The sequence below is a fragment of the Ambystoma mexicanum genome, chromosome 7q (assembly GCF_040938575.1).
Source record: "Ambystoma mexicanum isolate Mex_15411 chromosome 7q, UKY_AmexF1_1, whole genome shotgun sequence".
NCBI lineage: Eukaryota > Metazoa > Chordata > Amphibia > Caudata > Ambystomatidae > Ambystoma > Ambystoma mexicanum.
Window position 1 is genome coordinate 653,237,978 of NC_090941.1, and position 20,069 is coordinate 653,258,046.

Here is a 20,069-nt window from a genome sequence, read left to right on the forward strand (position 1 = left end):
ATATGATTTCTTTCTGAGGGTAGCTAACATCCTACGCCAGAGAAAGGCATCCACCAGGCAGCTGCCCTAGGCCGAGGGATCAAAGGAGCACACCTATTAAAAGGGAGTTGCCTCACACCAGGGTGCTGCATTGCTAAAGGCTTTTGATCCTAGTGAGAAAGGAAGGGGCGGGGTAACAGTAGTCAGGAGAGCTCTGTACCATGGAAGTAAACTTCCACCATGTTGTTTCTCTCTGCCTCTCTCTGCTTCCTGTACCTTCCAATTCCTCTAGCGCAAAGCACTTTGGGTGTGATGTCAGAAGGGCAAAGTTCACTTCTTTCAAAAATAGCAATTGCACCACTAAGGTAGGCTAGCTTTAGTCCAATCACCTGTGGCCCTTTACCTTTAAAAGAAGGGGTGTCCCACCACTTCCTGGATTCACTCTGGAACAACACTTGAGAAGGATTCACTGGACCTCCTTTGGGAGAGTTGTACTTTCCAAAACCCTCAAGCACTGAGGTGAAGAAGAAGCAGTCCACAGCAGAGCTCTGTCCCCTACCCACTCCCAGGACACATTGGGGTTGACATTTGCTGTAGACCAGTACCTGTCATTCTTCACCAGAATCCCCCAGGGCCGTGAGAGCAGACCCTGAAAGGACTCACCCTGTCCTTGAGCCCCAGAATTGGGTCTCAAAGCACCTGGAGGACCAGGTCTGCTAAGGCGCCCCATTACTCAGCCTCAAAAATGGTCAGGCGGCCTTTGAAGCAAATTCAACATCGGGATTGAAGGGTCCTGCCAGTGCTACGTTCTGGCAATCCTCCGAACAATCGAACAATTGCTTGCAAATAGAGCCCACTCAATGCTGCATCATGCCCTTGCTGAGCCTGCCACCTGCTAGGCTCAAATCAACTGCTCGAAGCCAGAAACCGACTAAAACTGCTGGAGAGACACTTGCAACTCAGAGCAGGAGTTACACCATGACTCGACCCAACTCGCCGCTCAAACCGCATATCGGAGCAACAGAATCAACATTTTCCACAACTGCCACCCGTAGACTCGAACCACTGGACTGTCACTAATCGATCCGTCCTGGCGATTACAACTCAACTCGGCCCGACCTCAAAGAAATCCTGGTAAGCAGTCAAATCTGCATTGTCGAATACCATCTCTGAGCCGCACAGAGTTACTGCATTTGAACCTGCTCGGTACCTGCTTGCTGCTTGGGCCCATACGATCCACTGTGCCCGAACCAAGCTTGATCTGCTGGCATCACTGCTCGAAGCCGGGTTTGACACTGTCGGCCTGCCAAAGTCCTGAAACAAGTACTGTAGACCAATAACTGCCCCCTTGGTCCATTTGGGCCCTATAAATTGGTTAGTTCACATTTGCAACTTCTTTTACGTAAAGACATATCCTTTTTGTGGTAAACAATTTGCCTTTCACCTCTATATTCCTTCTCAGAATGCTACATTCTTCTATCTCTTGTATATTCTGTGTTCTTTTCTCAGGGGTGGGTTTTGTGTACTGTTTTTATATTTAGTTATTTTGCAGATGGTGTGTTTTTATTAAAGTATATCTATTTGGATAGAAACTTCATTGAACATTGCCTTTATTTTGGACTTTTATGCTTTGCTGTTTGGGTCGCTAATGAATCACATTCACACCCCTCTTAAGAACACAGCCTTCCATCGGCCCAGATTACCACGCAAGGTGAAGGACTGAGTGGCCATTTTAGCCCTTCTCCTCCTTGCACTTCTGCAGGGCAGAATCCAATTTGTCACAGCATGCACCATTGACCGCTTTCTTCAAATCATCCAAGAACTCCTGGCAATCATTTCACCACATGAATCACATCTCAGTCTGCCTAAACCTCTCATATTACGTACCCTTTCATAAAACTTTGGTATGAAGTTAGTGTGATTACCAGAAAGGATTGCAATTGATTTTTCTCTTCAGTAACATTTACTTTAAGCATATATCTACAGATATAAAAGTCAAACGGTGTGTGTGGGTTTGTGGTGCAAATTTCTATTCCTTATACAATTTCACACCGTTTCACCAATCGGCACCACATTTTCATAGATACCCGTTAGATTACTGGCTACATGCCATGTGGACACCCCATCCCTTTCCCCAGATTTCAGCAAAAGTAAACATTGTTTGTGGGTTTGTGGCTTGCCGACGAAGAAGTATGAGAGGTGAATGGACCTGAGAGGTGAAGGTGAAGGAGGTAGCATTCCAGAAGTTTCCAAATGTTTGCCACATCAGGTGAACTTACTTTTCTAGAGGATTTTTGCGAGATGGTGCCTACCAACAAACCCGTAAACCATGTTCAACGGGAAGGGAAAGAAAAAATGTTGGTTCTCAACCAGTCCCGACACAAATCTCGAGGTCCATAAGGGACCTCAAAAACCATGTTTCAAGGCCTTAGGATGCACAGTTTCTGAGTTATTTGCACCACTACGAACTGCACCACGCCAGGGTAAGGCGAAACAGCGACCTACAGGATCATTCATTTTCAACAATTAATGAGTGTTATCATGTCTGTCTACAGAACCCATTCGGAGAACGGGTACTTTTGGTAGTCATCAATAATCCCTTGTCTTGGCCTTATGCCTCTGAAATCCATGGTCTGGCTCAGGTACACTACATCTTTTACTTTCACATGAAAATATTTTAATTTTCTTGTCAAGGCTTTGTCCTCATTGCGAATACAACGGTGGGGTTATAAATGGCAGTAAAGTGACAGTAATTTGATTACTGCCATTTTATCACCACATTAGAGCACCAGTGCAGTATTAGGTTTGGAGGTCAAGTGGAGGATCTATCTCAAGCAAAATGTTGGAGGTAAATCCTTCAGATTACTCACAAACATCTGAATTACCGCGGCACAAATACTGCTTGTGGTGACGCCGCACAAATCCACATGGAGTCCTGTGGACTCCAGAAGTTAGGTAGTTACACTGCTGTACCACCACTTCCAAAGACAAGAGCCGGTGAATGCAGATGGAATGCAAGGTAAGCGTGACATGAAAGCCTGTCTGATAGAACAGTACATTCCTGAGGCACCTGAATGAGTATCATAAAAAAGCAGAGCTTGCCTTCCACTTGATAGTTGTGTTCATCCTGCAGGACTGCAATGGCCTCCGTATGGTGCGTCTCCAGGTCTTGCACTGTCGCCGCATGGGTGGTGACCATATCCTCAATCTGTTCAAATTGCAAAAGCAAATATGACAAATAATCAATAAACTCCCAAAACACAAACACACAAAGGGGCATGCCAGTCTGACAGTATGAATTCATTACTCTGCAAGCACCAGTGAATTGGAAAATTGCTAATTCATGATAGGTCTGACATCAATTATATGATTAACCAGACCATGCTCCCAATTACAGGAAATCATATTACAGAAAAAGAACACAAATAATCAAATCCTTATGCTTCTATATGTCACATCCCAGCATATGCCAAAATCAGTATATCCTGGTCAATAATGTCTAATTTTACCCCGGGTAAAACAATGGTACCTTGGAGGTGAGAAACCAAAGGATCACAGCAGTACATGGGTTTTACTTCTGATGGGAAGGTGCACTGGATTTTGATGTAATAACGGATATTGTTTTTGACTCAAGTGTCTCCATTGCTCCTGGTTTCACCTTGACACCAGTTCAGTTTTCAAGGGGATTATCACTTGGGAGATTGCAATGCCCCCACTTCTTCCATAATTAGGTTGAAATAAAATATCATTTAAATGATGTCAATCAAACAGCATATATGCTGCAACGTGTAGGGAACCGTACCTTAGATGCACGCCATGCTGTGCAATCAGTTGTAAATAAAACACAAAACTGTCATTGTCAGAAATCCAAATCTGACCAAGCGACATGTAGGTTGAACATATGTAATGTGTGGGACTTTCCTTAATGGACCCTAAATACAGCCAGTGATAACAACCATGTGTGTTTTACATCAATAGTGAGGGCATTGGTCATCGGCTTACATGCACGTGTGAGGTGAGTGTATATATAATTTTCAGATGTGTTCTCATGTTTGCATAACTGGACGTGCAATATTAACGTGCATGGTGTGTGTGAGGAGGGCTTGTGTGTGGGGAGTGTTTTTGCTAATGCTGTGTGTGTTTGTGCTTGGCTGTCTATCCATGTGTGTGCGTATGTCCAGATGTTATCCAGTTGGTCCTCGCGTGTGTTCTTGCACACAGAATCTGCACCAATGCATACTTTTCTCATGTGGTTCGATGTGCTCCATAACCAGAATCTGCAGCACAAATCCCAAATCTAAGCCCACACTCACAATCTGCACTTTTTGTTTACTTTGCTTTTCCCATGTGCATGCAAAGCCATTATTCGGCAGAAGTGCAATTATTCTTAGGGCCTCATCACGACTTGGCCGGTAAATGTGGCGGATTATCCGCCGGACCTAAATAGCGCTAACGCCAAGGCACCCGGCGGATAATCCGCCAGATCACGAGTCATCATGCACGCGCCCCGGTCCAAGGCGTTAGCGCAAACCCTTAAATCCGGCGCACCGTGCGCTACCGCCACCTCGTGCTCATAGCGCGCGGGAAACGTGTCACCGCCGGAACGGGAAATAAAGAGGCGGCCATCTTGGGAATCACAATCCGTCGGATATCACAGCCACTGGAAGCCATCCACGCGATCTGAACCCTGAAAATGAGTCAAGAGTGCACTAGGGGCAAGTCTGCACTGGACAGGGTCAGAAAACCCAAGTTCAGTGACCAGGAGATTGAGGTACTTGTGGAGGAGGCACTGACGTACCATAATGAGCTGCAGCAGCGTAAAACCAGCGCCCAGCGCCCAGGCCAAATATGGAGATCCGTCGCACAAAGGGTCAGTGCAATGGGGCGCGTGCCCCGGGATGTGGAGGACTGCCGCAAGCGCCTGAATGACCTGCGAGTGTGAGCCATCCTGTCCCAGCACAGTGCAAGCAGGGGCACAGGAGGAGGGCCACCACCCGACCTCGCACCATGGGAGGAGAAATTGACGGGCCTCATCGACATCAGAACCATTGAGGGCATTGGTGGAGCGGAGGCAGGGACTGGCATAAATCCAACGGCAGGTGAGTCCCATCCCCAAATACATGCATCTGAATGAGAGTGAAGACATGTGTCTGAGGCACTGCATACACCCGGAAGTGAGGGCCACATCCCTAGAACTGTAGTGCTGCCTAGACGACCCTGTACGTGCAGTGCATGAATGACAGGGGCAGGGGATAGACTCCCATACCCATAGGACAGCTACCTAGAATGGTACTGTGCATCAACACAACCACAAAAGCCTGAGCGCAGTCCACCCCAACCACGCGTTCCCATGCAGTGTACCTCCATGCACATCCACAACAAGCACCACATGGTGACTGAACGGATTGCAAGTTGACTGCGTCATTGTCACTGTCTTCATTCACACTTGTTTGCATGACCTGCATCACACAAATGTATGTAGCATTGTACTCAAACCACCACCTATGTACCCCACAGGCACACGTCGATCCCAACAGCCTAGCCTGCTGAGGATGGCGATGAGGCCACACCGACAATGCGCCCACAACACCGTGCCTCCACCAGCACCCCCCAAAGACACCGCACCCATGGGAGACAACACAGGGGAACACCCACCTCACCCCAACGCAGCCCCGCCAGGCAGCAGCGGCAGCCACATGGCCGCAGGGAGGCAACCGGCAGCTCACCAGAAGCCACCACCCACAGCCCCGATGCCGAGGGAGAGAGGCCTGAACTGGAGCCCAACGTGGGAGCAACACCTCCACGTGGGCATCATGCCGCCGCACAACACTCGCAAAGCAGTAGTGATGGAGAAGGGGTATCAACACCCCATGGAAGCCCAAGCTCAGGCAGACACCAGGCAGGGAGTCGCCATGTGCCTGTGCGTCGCTGCAGCACACCGCAGCCCAATGTGGACACTCCGTCCTATGGGAGTCCAGAGGGCCAGCGATCTGAGCCAGGCAGCCCAGTCCAGTCTGGTGGCATGCCGCCATGCAGCCCCCCCCCACAGCACCCAATTCGCGGTACACCATCTGACGCACCAGGAGAGACCTTTGTCACTGTGGCAGTAGTCATGGATTATCATTGAGGCAAAACAGGCCCGGGTGGAAGGAATGGCAAGGGTCCAGAGCCGGCACATAAAGGCCGTGAGTAAATCCATCCGGCATGGGTGCAGGTACATTGCGTGGGACAATGCTCGCACACAGCAAGTTGTGCAACAATGCACCGCTGCCCTGACAGGCTTTGGGCAACGAGTCCACGAATTCACGGAGGCAGTGTCGGCACTGGCAGAACAGCAACGCGAGGCCAATAACCAGCACATGATGGCCAGCGCTTCCATACCCTCTACTTCCACAACACCCACAGAGGGTTCACTAGATCCATCTCTGAGGCGCCGGTCCATGCGCCACCTGAGGGCACGCACACCGGAGGGTCCTGGGAGAGGGAAGCGCCCGCGCCCATCCTAGTGGTGCATGGCAACATTGTTGTTGGCCTGATGAGGCAACTGCACAGTTGGGGGTTGTACACTGGGGAAGGGGGGGATTGTTGGAGGGAAAATAAATCACGTTACAAAAAACACAATGCATGGACAGTAGTGATTGTACCAAATGCAATTTGATGTTGAATTGATATGTACACAATTTACCTATTACCCATTTCTAATGGAATCCATCAATCAATCCCTGTCTGGCCAACCTCCCTTCCCTCTGCCCAACCCTTTGTGCATGTGCAACACCTTCTGGCACTTCATCGCCCTCACTACCATCATCAAGTGGCTGCACATGTGCATCAGGGGGCAGTGGCACATTTCTGCGACAACAGGTGTTGTGCAGCATGGCACATGTCAGTACAATTTTTCCAGCTTTTTCTGGTGCATACATCATTGCCCCTCCCGTGCGGGCGAGGTACCGGAAGCGTGCCTTCAGCAGTCCAAATGCCCTCTCCACGCAGATCCGTGTACGGGCATGGCCAACCTTGTATGCCCACTCGCCGCTGTGTGTGGGTGATGCACAGGGGTCATGAGCCACGTGTACTGGGGATATCCAGAATCACCTGCAGGGGAGAGGAAGCCAGTATGGGGACAAGGTAAGTCCAGTGGGTGTACAGAGCCCTGTCATCAGTGTGATTTTGCCATATTTGGCATTTGGCCTATAACATTGTGGAGTGTGCTGTCCTACGAGCACGATTGAATCAATGGGGTACTCTCCACTTGGTAAGCCTATGTTTCTGTATGTAACAGTACTCATTCACTTGTTGCAGGATGAGGGGGCCCTTCCATCTACTTCTGCTTGACAGAAGTGGCTGCCTCATGTGTCATTGCAAATCCATTTGGCTACAGTTGCATTTGCTGCTCTTCACTATTCTGTGCTGTTCCCCATGCATTTCCATGGCCATTTTGGGGACAGTGTCTGTGGGATGTTCATTGTCATTACTCGGCCTACTTATGTTTGGAGCATTCGTGGATGTGCCAGCTCATGGTTTGGAATTACATTATGGTGCTACTCACACAGGAGGCTTTGTTGTGGTTGGGATTCCATATGTCACTGTGCCGCCACATGTCTTACATCCTGCATGGGTGTGTTCTGCTGTGTAGGACATGTCCAAGGTTCATTGTGCAAGGATGCTTGAATGTGTATGCTTCTGACTATTGGGTATGATGGATTCTGTGACAGGCACCATCAGTTGTGGATTGACATGCTTTGTGGGATACATTTGTACTCACCCAGTGGCCATGTGTTTTGGCCTCGGTGCCTTTCCATGTATGCTGGCAGGGTACTGTTGCGTAGGACCATGGAGTCGTGAGTGGATCCTGGGTAGCGGGCACAGCAGTGGCTGAAGGTGAGGTCAGGGCCACATGTCATCTGCACGTTGAGGGAATGGTACTGTTTACGGTTTCTGTAGGCAGCCTCATGTGCCTGGGGTGGTACAAGGCCACATGTGTGCAGTCCAGGGCTGCTATTACATTCGGGACTTGGGCAATGGCATAGAATTGACCCTTAAGCTGGTGCACCTGTGCCTATGTGGCTGGCAATACAATGTGTTCGTTCACATGATTCAACAGTGCATTAGGCACCTGTCCCAGCATGGCACTGAATGTGGACTGGGCCATTCCATGCATCATGGCAACGGTATGTAGTCCCAAGTAATTGAAGCACAGACACAAGCTTCACTAGGGGAGGTACTGCCGTGCTGGTGGCTATGCAGCTGCATATGTCACCCTGGATTGTGTCCAGCAACTGGGTGATGGTTGCCCTGTCCAGCCGATATTCTGTCACCAACTGACCATCAGTTAGGGCCCAGAGTGTTGGACGGACCCTGGGGATGGCTGGCTGCCTTGCTGGTGCTGCTCTCCTCCTCCTTCTCCTCATCCCCACTGCCCCCTGCGCTCCCAGGGACCTGGCCTGGTGGACTGGCCTCTGTAGCTCCAGACGCAGCTGGTAGAAGTCGACATCAAGGCTCCCGGCTCCAAATGGCAGCATGGTGTTGGGGAGGGTGTGTGTTGTGCATGGGTGGGTCCTTTGTAGGCCTCTGATTTGCATTGCTTCCACCTGGGCCCTCATTGCTGTCTCCTCCCTGCTCCTGCTGGTGTAATGGGGTTGGGGAGGGTGTGTTGTGCATGGGTGGGTCCTTTGTAGGCCTCTGATTTGCATTGCTTCCACCCGGGCCCTCATTGCCGTCTCCTCCCTGCTCCTGCTGGTGTAATGGGGTTGGGGAGGGTGTGTTGTGCATGGGTGGGTCCTTTGTAGGCCTCTGATTTGCATTGCTTCCACCCGGGCCCTCATTGCCGTCTCCTCCCTGCTCCTGCTGGTGTAATGGGGTTGGGGAGGGTGTGTTGTGCATGGGTGGGTCCTTTGTAGGCCTCTGATTTGCATTGGTTCCACCTGGGCCCTTATTGCTGTGGCCTGTGTTCTGTTACCTCCAGCTTTTCGCTGGAGGTATTTTCGGCGGATTATCCGCCGCTTTTCTGGTGCTAATAGCGCTTACGCCGGACTTGTGATTGATGATGTTTTAGCGCGAATGGTTCCTGGCGCTGTTATGGCCGGCGCTTGTTATTGCGCCGGCTGTTATTGCGCCAGCGGTATTTGGAGTCGTGATCCGACGGACCCTTAAAATCGGCGCTAAGAGCGTTGCCACCGATTTTAAGGGTTACCGCCCAAGTCGTGATGAGGCCCACAGTATCCACATGCGTTTCTGTTTTCTGTACTTTATGATCTGCTCTGCTGGTCCTGGGCTGAGACAAATGAGAAGGAATGGTCTATGTGAGCTGACTTCCCTATACTTAAATGTACTTTCTTAATTCTAGATCTATTGGGTTTGTTTCGGTTTTTGCTCCTTTTCTCAAATCTTCAAGGACATCTGTGGGCTGAATAGAATGATACACAATGGTCTATTTTTTGCTAACTTCATTTTCTCACACGTATTTGTTTAGATTCTGGGCCTCCTGTGCAGGTTTCCGTTTTTCTCCTTCTATTTCCTCTCCTCTGCTAGAAGTGGGTGAAACAGGCGGCACAGAAGAGATCTAATGATTTGTTTTTAGCAGACTTTTGTATCTTCACATTTTGTTTGTCTTAACCTACAGTACAGGTCCAAAAAAAGAGAAATTTTTTGAAAAATTGATAAAAGTGCTTATGACTGACCTGATATTAAAATTACATCAAACAGTTTCATGTGAGGGCTAGGTGTAGCGAAAGTAGATAGTTTCAAAATAAATAAATAAATAAACAAATGAATATTCTCACATAGGAGAAGGAACAGATATTTCTCTTGCGGATGGACTCTTCATCATGAAACACATTAATATTGCCCCATCCCACTGATGTCATATTGCTAATTTCCCCTAGATTTTCTTTTTAACAGACTTTTGATTTAGGTTTCTTCGCTTTGCATTCCTTGTCCAAATTATACACTGTAGACATAAAGTATGGACTCCTGGACATGCGCACTAAAGGTCAGACCAACCACACATTGCGGCCGAGGTAACTGGACCAAGGACTAAGGCCACTGTTCAGTGGACTGAGCAAGTATAAACTTATATGAACAATAAGGCTGCTCATACGAGACCAGAAGTTGTCAGAGTGGAGGTCTAATGACCCTCGGTCAGGATTGTCTCACTGGAAGGCATCATATTACGTCACTACGAAAAATGGAAATGAAGAAAAGGCTATCTGGGTGTGCTAAAAATGCAAGTGCACTGCAGTAATAATGTGCAAACCTATCAGCTGCGGGATTAGCCCAATAAGATGTGAGGGGGCTTCGTTGATAGTCACACAGTTCTATGTACTGGGCTGGAGAATGTCCTAAATAATGGTGTTTTAAGCAAATGGCATATAGATGATAAAGATGGGTTACAGGTAAGTATATGGGGCTTAAAATTAGACCGAAGCACTGTAAACAGGCCCCAGAACATGCTTTTCACTAGAAACAAAATCACATTTTATTAACTTGCTTAGTAGCCAGAGAGGTCGGCAGCACATTGCAAATTACACGTTACCAGGATCATACGGTAAGAAATTAACAGCCTTTGATACTTTTGAGTCCAGGAAGCGAAGATCATGGTTCCTATAGAAAGGCAGTGAATGCACAATCATTTTAAAATTCAGCATATTAGTTTATGAAACTGGTCTACTGATGGTTTCAAAATGTCCCACAGCGGTTTTAAATTGCCCCTTTGCACATGTGAGCCTGGGAAGAGGTTCGAAGAGTTCCTAAGATGCAACATTAAAACGGTAACTTGTCAATGGTTCAAGGCTCCTCCAGTGTCATGATAGGTTGTATTTCCATGAGAAATGGATGGAGATGACCGGCTTCAGATGAATAAAGATCTGCTGGTCATCTCAAATGCCTCAATGTTTTGCCACTACGACGTGGGAATTAGAGGTTGGACTGTGGCATCACAAAGGTGGTCGAGGGTGGTGTGGCAAGGTTTGCAGGACCCAATAATTTCAGGATAGGTTATATCCCGCTATAAGGGAATGGCGTAGCTCCATCAATTAGCCTCACATGGAGGACTAACCTGATGTTGCAACGTGGTTTGATGCTAATTCATTTGTATGATTATAAAGCTCTTGTCTTAGGGGCATATCTTTGACAGCGCCGTTCATGCAGTTCTGTTCAGCATTCTGTGTGAATTTTGCTTTCCCAGCTGCGCCTGGGCACAGAATAAATTGTGTTACTTCTTGCTTGGTGTACACTCCTTTTTGGATTACTGAAAGACCTAATGGTACTTTTTCTCGATCATTCTCAGGTCAGGTGACTGGTGCTCTATAAAGGTAAGTGGTATGGAGGGCGAGTCAGGTCAGTGAGGTGGGGTCCCGTTAGATGCAGGATGTTGCTTTCCTTGGCTTGCAAGGCTATTAATCAAATGCTTCTGTTTGCTATCACCCAAAATTGATGCGCAAGCCTGGTTTCTCTAGCGGTGTATGCTGGAAATCTCATCAAATACCTGAACAGAATGTCCCACATTTTTTTGTTGGTGTTGGGGAACAAGGAAAAGGGGACCTTTTTCTGCTCAGTGGAAATCAGTCCATTATTTCTTTTTAAACTAAGTATAGAATAGGGTGCCTGAAGCCTCCAAAAATCTCCCATAATGCTATGCAGGAGTTGAGACTTTTTTTGCAGGAATTTCAGAAATGATAACATCACAGATGACAACCCCACTTAACCCCAAAACCCCCCATTTCTTTCACACAGTGCTGTACTGGATTTCACGCAAAATACCAAAAAAAGTACACTTACTAAGAGGTTGGATCTGCACTATTGCTGATGTCATCTGTGATGCCAAAGATGAAGGAATGTCTTATGTGATATCATCAGGGTGCTCATGAGCCATGCAACAGGTTACTCTTGCAGAGATGGAAAATGTATCGATACATGTTCACCTATCTCGCCTGGCTCCAATAATCAAAGTGATGTCCTCCTGGGTTGAAGAGGACCTAAGAGCTATTATTAACTCTTTCATTCTTAGTGGGGCCCCGCCAGAGGCTTAAACCTCTTTTGAAAAAGCTGCAGTGAACCCTTGTGATCCCAGTAATTAAAGGTCCATCTCTCTGCTCCCCTTCCATGCCAAGCTTCTAAAGGCCACTGCCACATTATAAAAGTTTAATTAACCAAAAGTACATTGATTTGTTGACCTAAACTGGAGCTATTTATGCTCCCCATACAAAAGAGATGTGGATAGGGAGTTTACATTTCGTGTGACCAGAAAAAACTCATCTGCCCATGGAATGCCATTAGGGCAATTAAGAGCATCTCTGTCATCTTCTATGTATGTTGGTATTTTAGTGACAAAAGGGGCCGGAGCGACAGCTGCTATAGCTACACAGAGGCTTTACAAAGAAACCACTGGATATAATATAGGACACCCAGGAGGGCTTTGCTAAGGATTTGTGCACTTTCAGAAGAAGGCACATGGCAGGCATTGTAGACAATTTGACATAAAAAGCTCTCATTGTATCAATGAAACCTTTAAGATGCTAATTGTCTGACATGCTTGTTTGGAGACATATTAGCATTGACAGTAAGACCAGCAAACATTTTCTATAGTAAGTAGTGCCCATCAAGAATTCTTATTCTTTTCCTTCACATGTGACAACATTGCTCCCTTTCGTTGAAATCTTACACAGAACTGATTTATTGTTCCATAGTATTTCAATCGTCGTTCAATGGTGTATGGTGAAATGTGGTGGCCTGTGCAGACTTGCTAAATTCTTCCAAAGCAGATTTTTGCAAAAACTGTAATATGTCCATCCTCTTGATTGTTAGGTTTGAATATAGATTTGGGTCTAAACCCACTAGGTTCTGTGACTTTAGGATCAACCCCCAAGCTAATGCACTTAGCAGAGAATTGTATGCATAATCTTCATCAGAGAATTGTTAATGGGCGGGGGGTGTATGGTACTCTGATGACCTAATCAATGCCAAAAAGAATCTCCGGAGGTCTGAAGCAAAGAGACACTTTACCGCCTCTCAAGTTTAAAAAAAAAAACTTTATTTAACACGACAGCAGACATGTTACATACTTAACCAGTTATGTAGATAATAACGTAATACAGAGTACTGGATGATCAAGAAAACTGAAGTGTGACAACCAATGTCATACTTTATTTGAACTTGAGAGTCTATTCATTGTACTTTCCTTCCCCCTGTGTTTGCAGGAGATAAGTTCGGAAAGGCCCCCAAATGTCCTTCGGTCGACCGCTACATATGACCGTCGCAATATATAACCCATCTCCCTCTCATTGGCGTAGGTCAGTTTCCTGAAGCCATTCGCGTGCAGTAGGAGCAACGCCTGATTTCCAATATTTCAAGATACATCTTTTGGCTATCAAGCAGCCCAGATTAAAAAGCCTGCATATTTTCACATTGACCTTCCCAATATCACCCAGAAGGTTTTTAGGTGGAGATAGCAATGGGGATATCTGAGTAATTTCATGCAGCATGTTCGCAATCTCCTGCCAGAATCGACCAATCATGGGGCAATCCCAGTACATATGGAAAGAATTAGCATTAGGTCCACCACACTTCATGCACTCACCACTCGCATCTGGTGCAAACTTTGAGAGACGGGGAGGGGTGTAGTGTAGATGATTCAGTACCTTAACCTGTATCAACCGAAATTTTGCATTAAGAGAGACCTCTTTCGTTACATGACACCAACGTGTACATTGATCATCCCATTTCACCACCTTCAAATCTGTCTCCCATTTCTCTTTTGCCCTGATAACTGTCTTCTGGTTTGATTGGCATGCTTTGTATAATCTAGAGACAAGCCTTCTAAGGTCCCCCTCCTTGCACTATCATTTCAACTGGTTCGCAAGACTCAGGCTCCTGAACAAAGGCAATTTTTTTCGGGCAAGCAGCCGTCCGCATCCTTAATTTTTGCAATGATCGAATTGGGTTATTTCCTAGCTTGGCTGTTAAGTCCTCAAATGACACAAATAGTCCATTTGGGAATAGGTCCCCCAGAGTCATCTTCCCACAATGGAGCAGCTCTGCAGTATGGGGCCATAATGTCCAGTCTTTTTAGACATCTAGTGACAGGGTCGATTGTAAACGAGTCACTGTGGCAACCTCTGAGAATTATAGATTGCAAATTGGATGGAGTAGCGCTGTAGGACTCTATGGCCTGAAGTATTGGGTCTAGGTCAGTGGAGTACCAATAGCCAGCAAATGGTGCCAGTGCAAAAATATAATACAGTTCAAAATCGGGTGCGGCAAGGCCCCCCGATCATATGGCTCTGCCAATCCCTCCCACCTCAGTAGGGGTGTTCCCGATCCCCACACATAATCAGTCGACAGTGGAAACAATTCCGACTTTGCCTTGTTAATACGGTACCCTGAACAGAAGGTAAACTGCCCAATCTCCTCCATCATTAGCGCTATATTTTGTTCCGGGTCACGGATGTACAGCAGTGTATCATCTGCATACAAGCAGATGACCTGGGGAGGACCCGATATACGGATTCTCCGATGACTGCGTCTTTCCCTCATTATATGCGCAAAGGGTTCTATTGTCAGGACGAAAAGTAGAGGGGAAAATGGGCACCCTTATCTCATCCCCCACTTCAAATAAAAGGTGCGTGACGACATACCATTGGTGCGCACCTTGGTGGACGGCTCTGTGTACAACAAACAAACAAAGTCAATGAAGGGGGTATCAAGACGCATCCGCCGCAAGACTGCACACAGCAACTTCCATGAGACAGAGTGGAAGACCTTCTCTGCGTATAGAGAGGCAACAATCGCTCTGGCCTTCGGGTCTATCTGGGAGATAACGCAGAAAAGCCTGCATAAGTTAAAAACCGTCGATCACCCCGGGATGAATCCTGATTGATCAGAATGAACTAGGGGCAGCATGTATGGGAGCAGTCGGGTAGACAGGATTTTAGCAAAGACCTTGGCGTCAGTGTTAATAAGAGACAGTGGTCTATATGAGGCCATTTCAGAAGCTGGTCTATTTGGTTTTAGTAGTACTGTGATGACGGCCTCAGATAATGTGGGCGGCAGCTGGCCAGTCTGCAGGGATTCCTCCCAGACCAGCAGTAATTTAGAAGCCAGCAATTGCTGCATTTCTTTATATAGTTCTATGCCAATACCGTCTGGGCCAGGGGCTTTCCCCGCCCCCAGGGCCATAAGTGCCGCCGTAATTTCCTCTAGTGTGACTGGTTGATCAAGAGCTGCCTGAGCCTCATCTGAGAGGCCCGGGAGAGGAACAGTCTCCAAGCATTGAGTCAGTTCTTCGTCAGTGCACGCATCTATGTTGGTGTACAGAGTCTGATAATACTGCTGAAATTCCCAGTTAATCTCCTCATGTGTAGTCACCATTTCACCTGATTGTGTTCTAATCCCAGTAATGCATTGTGTGCCCCTTTTGCTACGGACCACCCCAGCTAAGAACCTACCCAGTCTATCTGTCTCACTGTTTCATCTTGCCTGAACAGGTTGGGCCATACAACGAACTTCCTTATCAGTCAGTTCCCTGAACTTCAATGAGTTCCCTTTAATGAGCCCCAGAAGTGCCTTATCGTGTGAGATTCCATAGTTGTTTCCAGTTGTTGTAAATCTGCCTCAACCTCCCGCGGATTCTTCCTAATCTCTTTTAGGGTCCCAGAGGTCGTGGAGAGTATTCCCCCTTACCCATACCTTGAAGGCGTCCCACACAGTGGAGTAACGAGACACAGAATCCTCATTCCTCTTGAAACAATCTGAGAGCCCATCCTGCAGACGCGTCACCAAGACCTCATCATATCTGTCGAATAATAAGATTGCCCCTCCCATCAGGATTTCCGATATATTTGTATAACATTCAGGATCATCAATATGTGGGGCATATGTATTAACCAACACAACATTTACTCCTGTTATCTTTCACCACAGTAACACGTATCAGCCCTTAAGGTCAATACAGCATTTATGCTCCTGGAAGCAAAGTGTATGGTGTATCATAGTAATCACCCCCCTGGTCTGGGATGAGTAATCAGTGTATCCACGTTGATCTCCCCATCCCAGTGCAAACCCTTTAATGAGTGCCTCATGAGAATGGGTTTCCTATAACATCACTATTTTGGTGCCATGTCGATTTTAAATATGCAAGGACTTTCCGTGCCTTAATAGCATTATTAAGCCCCCTGACATTCCAAGTTAAAAAGGACATTTTCGCAGTTATGCAATATTTGTAACCCACCATCAGTGTCCATAACAATGTTTCCTCCAGTAACCGTCATGCAACATGTCTGCTTGTTTTCTAAACTTAACATCTCAAATTCGTAACCCCCAACGTGCCGTGCCCCCTGCCCATCCCCATTCAGCCCCATCCAATCTAGTCTCCCCCAAACCCCACCCTCACCATCTTCCCCAACTTGGGATGATGTAGTCCCTTTTCAACTGTGGTAACTTCCTGGGGTGCGTCGTGAGTAGCCATGGGTCTCTGAAGATGGCGATGCCACCATGCCCCTGTCGTTTTTCATTGATTGTTCCGGGTGCTGATATTCCCATTCATATCGGTCATGCTTGGGCCTTAGTACATGTCCTAATTTGCCGTTCTCTCTATGTGCACTCTCCTGCCCAGGGTTCGGGCTTTGGTTATTCCTGCGTTCCCGTGCTGGCACTGGGATTGACACCTCCACATATGCGATCACGTCAGAGGGAATCTCAAAAAAGTGTGCCGGGCCCCTGTGATGTATCCCCAGTTTGGCCGGGAACATGAGGGCATAGGGGACTTGGCGCAATCTGAGCAGTCTCTTGACTAGATCAAAGGATCTCCTCTGTATCTGGGTTCCCGCTACAAAATCAGGATGTATATGAATTGTGGCGTCTTCAAAACAGAGAGTGCCCTGTTCCCTTGCTAGTCTTGGGACATTATCTCTGTCTCGGTAATTAAGTAGTTTCGCAAAGATGGTGCGCAGGGGGGGCCTCCGGTTTCACAACTGGCGCCAACGTGCGGTGAGCCCGCTCCAAAAAACCCCCCAAAAAACGAGAACTTCTCTGTTCCAAAGATTGTTGTAAGCAGGTGTTCCAGGAACGGTTCCACTGGCCCCTTGTTTGCTGCCTCGGGTACCCCCACTATGCGGACATTGTTGTGTCTCGAGCGAGTTTCCAAGTTGTCGAACTTTCCCCTGACCTTTTTTATGTCTGATTGTAGGGCAGCTGTGACACAGTTGTGCACTCCAACTTTGTCCTCCACTCCCCCCACTGTGTCTTCTGTTTCAGTGATGCGGAAGCTCTCCTTCTCAAGTTTAGCCTTCAAGGAACTGATGGTTGCCACCACATCGTCAAGCTTACTATTTACGGACAGGAAGCCTGCTTGCATTGCTGCCATCAATTGGTCTTCTCGGGTGTCACTTTGGTGGACATTCGGGTCTCCCCTCTGTGTCGTGTGTCCTGGGCCCAAGGGTCTTGCCGGCGTGTTGGTTAACAAGTCCATGGGGCCCTTCTCCCTCCAGGCACCCTTCGTCATCCTATTTTCCACAGCGAATGCAATCAGAGTCCCGGCCTGGAGACACCTCTACTTTTGTGTTTTAACGTAGGTTCTGTGCCCCTATACTCCAGGATCATGTCTCGCAGAGATCACTCTGCGTATTTGCCCACTGGGCTAAGTGTGCAGGCTTACAGGTCAGGTTGCCCAGATGGTATCCCTGTGTGTACCCGGGGCAGCCGTGTTCGATATCCCTGCTGTAGTGCCACAGGGCCCCAGGACTAGTCCCCTGCACGGATATGGCCCTCAATGTCTGGTTCCCCCCTAGGATCGGTACCCACTGTATCTGTGGCTGCAATGTAATGTGCTCCCAGAGCCGCACCGGCATTCTCTTCAATCCTCCACGACACGTAGTAGTGCAGGAGCTGCCTGCCGTAGTATGTCCCTGAGAGAGCAGGTTTATTCGTTCCCCGGTCCGTCTGTTGGCAAGCACCTGGGGAAATATGGTCTCTGTGAAGATCAGTGTCAGCTGTTTTCCCGCCCTGCGCAGCTAACTTGGCATCTCTGTTAATCCCTATTCATGGACGGGTGTATGTGGCACATCGCGTCCTTTGGGGCTGGGTATCGGACGTGAAAAAATGGTTGCAGGGAGTGGAAGAGGATAACTAGTGTCCGGATCGTATCTCTGATCCAAGGTGCAGCAGATCGCTACGCACACTGCTTCATCTCCGTTAAGTGCAGGGAGTTCCTCATAGGTCTCACTGCTCCCAGCCGGCCCTCGGAATTGCAATAGCACTTTCACCAATAGCTTTGTGAGTAGTTGCTCTTCCCCCTGGCAGGCCAGCAAAGCCTCGGAGTCAGTTGCCTCACTGCCCTGACAGCACCGATGGTCAATGTTGGTGTAGTTCGCCGCATCGCCGCCAATTGCGGATGTGGTTCGATCAAAGCAGTGGGGTCACAGAGCGGGTTGAACGTCGGCCAACTGGCGCTCCGTTGTCCGAGCTGCCCCCGCATGTAGTTCTGCCTTCGAGTATTAGCACTCGGTAGGATATTTCTTGATTAGGATTTCATTGGGGCCAGAGCTCTCGATCAAGCCACCACCTTCTTTTGCTGCTCTCCACACCCGCGCCTCTGAACAGTTTATATTTGAACACAAGGTGACCTTAAGGTATCACAAATGGCTAATTTAACAGGAGACAAAGTAATGTCAGTACTAACACATTATTTGTGCTACAAATATTTGTAATGTTTGTAATGAACTTAATTCTAAAATCCATCTTATTCGGTCCAACCTGATTAGTAAGGAGTCTGTGCTGGACTCAGACACTCGTCTAGAACCCAACAGTATTCCCATTCTTCGTCAGGAGTGTTCAACATGCATTGATAAATGCTCACTTATCAGGCTCTCTCATAGAACTCTGCCTGGCTCCAATAGTGAAAGTGATGTGCTCCTGGGTTGGAGAGGACCTAAGAGCTATTATTAACTCTTTCATTCTTAGTGGGGCCCCGCCAGAAGTTTTTTTTTTTTAAAAAAAAGCAGTAGTCAAAACTCTTTTAAAAAGCTGCACTGAACCCTTGTGATCCCAGTAATTAAAGGCCCATCTCACTGCTACCCTTTCATGCCAAGTTTCTAGAAACCACTGCCACCAATCAACTCTATGATTTTGTGAACTCTCACCGTAGATTAATCTGTGGTTGTTTTGTTGGTCAGTCACTTAAGAAATATACAAGTCAGTCATATCAGAAATATAATGGATAGTGGTGATGTTGGAACATTCTTTTTGCTTGGTCTTTCCTTTGCTTTCGACACCATCAACCATTCCTATTCTTCTGGGTAGCTGGTGTTCCTTTGGCATCAGTGATGGGAGTCTGAAATGGATTAAGTACTTTCAGTTCTGAAACAGGTTGTGACTCTACCACATTTACAGTCCCTTCCCAGTATGATAGAGTGTAGTGTTCCCCAGGGCTCCCCATTCAGTTTTTACTGACAGTCTTTCTGCTGAGATGAAGACCAGCTAATAGACCAATGATACTGAAGTCCTCCATCTTAAAGGGGACCATGGTAACATATCTGAAGGATTCTCCAGATTAATGACTCAAGTCTGCTATTGAATGCTCAAAACGAGGCTCAATTTCAACCCTAGCAAAGTAGCAATTCTGCCATGTGGTTCCAACGTAGGGCTTTATAATTGTTTTGGCTAGACAGTTTCCCAGACCCTCCCCAGTCCAGGTCTTCTTCAGTAGTAAGTCTTGCGGTCCTACTTGATGATCAATTGGCAATTAAGCCCACAAATGAGCGCAGTTACTACATCCTGTTTTTTCACCTTTGCCTGCTGATTAGGAACGACGGGGCAGACATTATTACAAGCATTTCTAAAGATAAACAACATCTGTACTAATATTTGATAGGTAGGAATATATTCAACAATGACATTAAATATCTATGTTTAGGAAGAGACTATGGGCATCATTACAACCTTGCCGGTCCGGAAACAATGGTGCCGGTAAGCTTCCCGGCACTGTTGTTTTTGGACCGGCAAAGTACAACGCTGCCGGGCAGGTGCCATTCTGCCCAGCATGTCTGACCTGCCGAGCGGACCGGCACCCGCCCACAGAGTTTCACGGAAGCACTGGCACT

General features: G+C 47.5%; 1 protein-coding gene across 1 annotated transcript in view; it reads right to left on the reverse strand.

The window, feature by feature from the left end:
- Positions 1-20,069, reverse strand: part of MTUS2 (microtubule associated scaffold protein 2) — a 1,571,269-nt gene that overhangs the window by 69,176 nt on the left and 1,482,024 nt on the right. Inside the window, exon 10 of the mRNA XM_069639493.1 lies at positions 3,082-3,187. Within this exon, the coding sequence (XP_069495594.1) occupies positions 3,082-3,187 (106 nt within the window). The remainder of the gene's footprint in view (positions 1-3,081; positions 3,188-20,069) is intronic.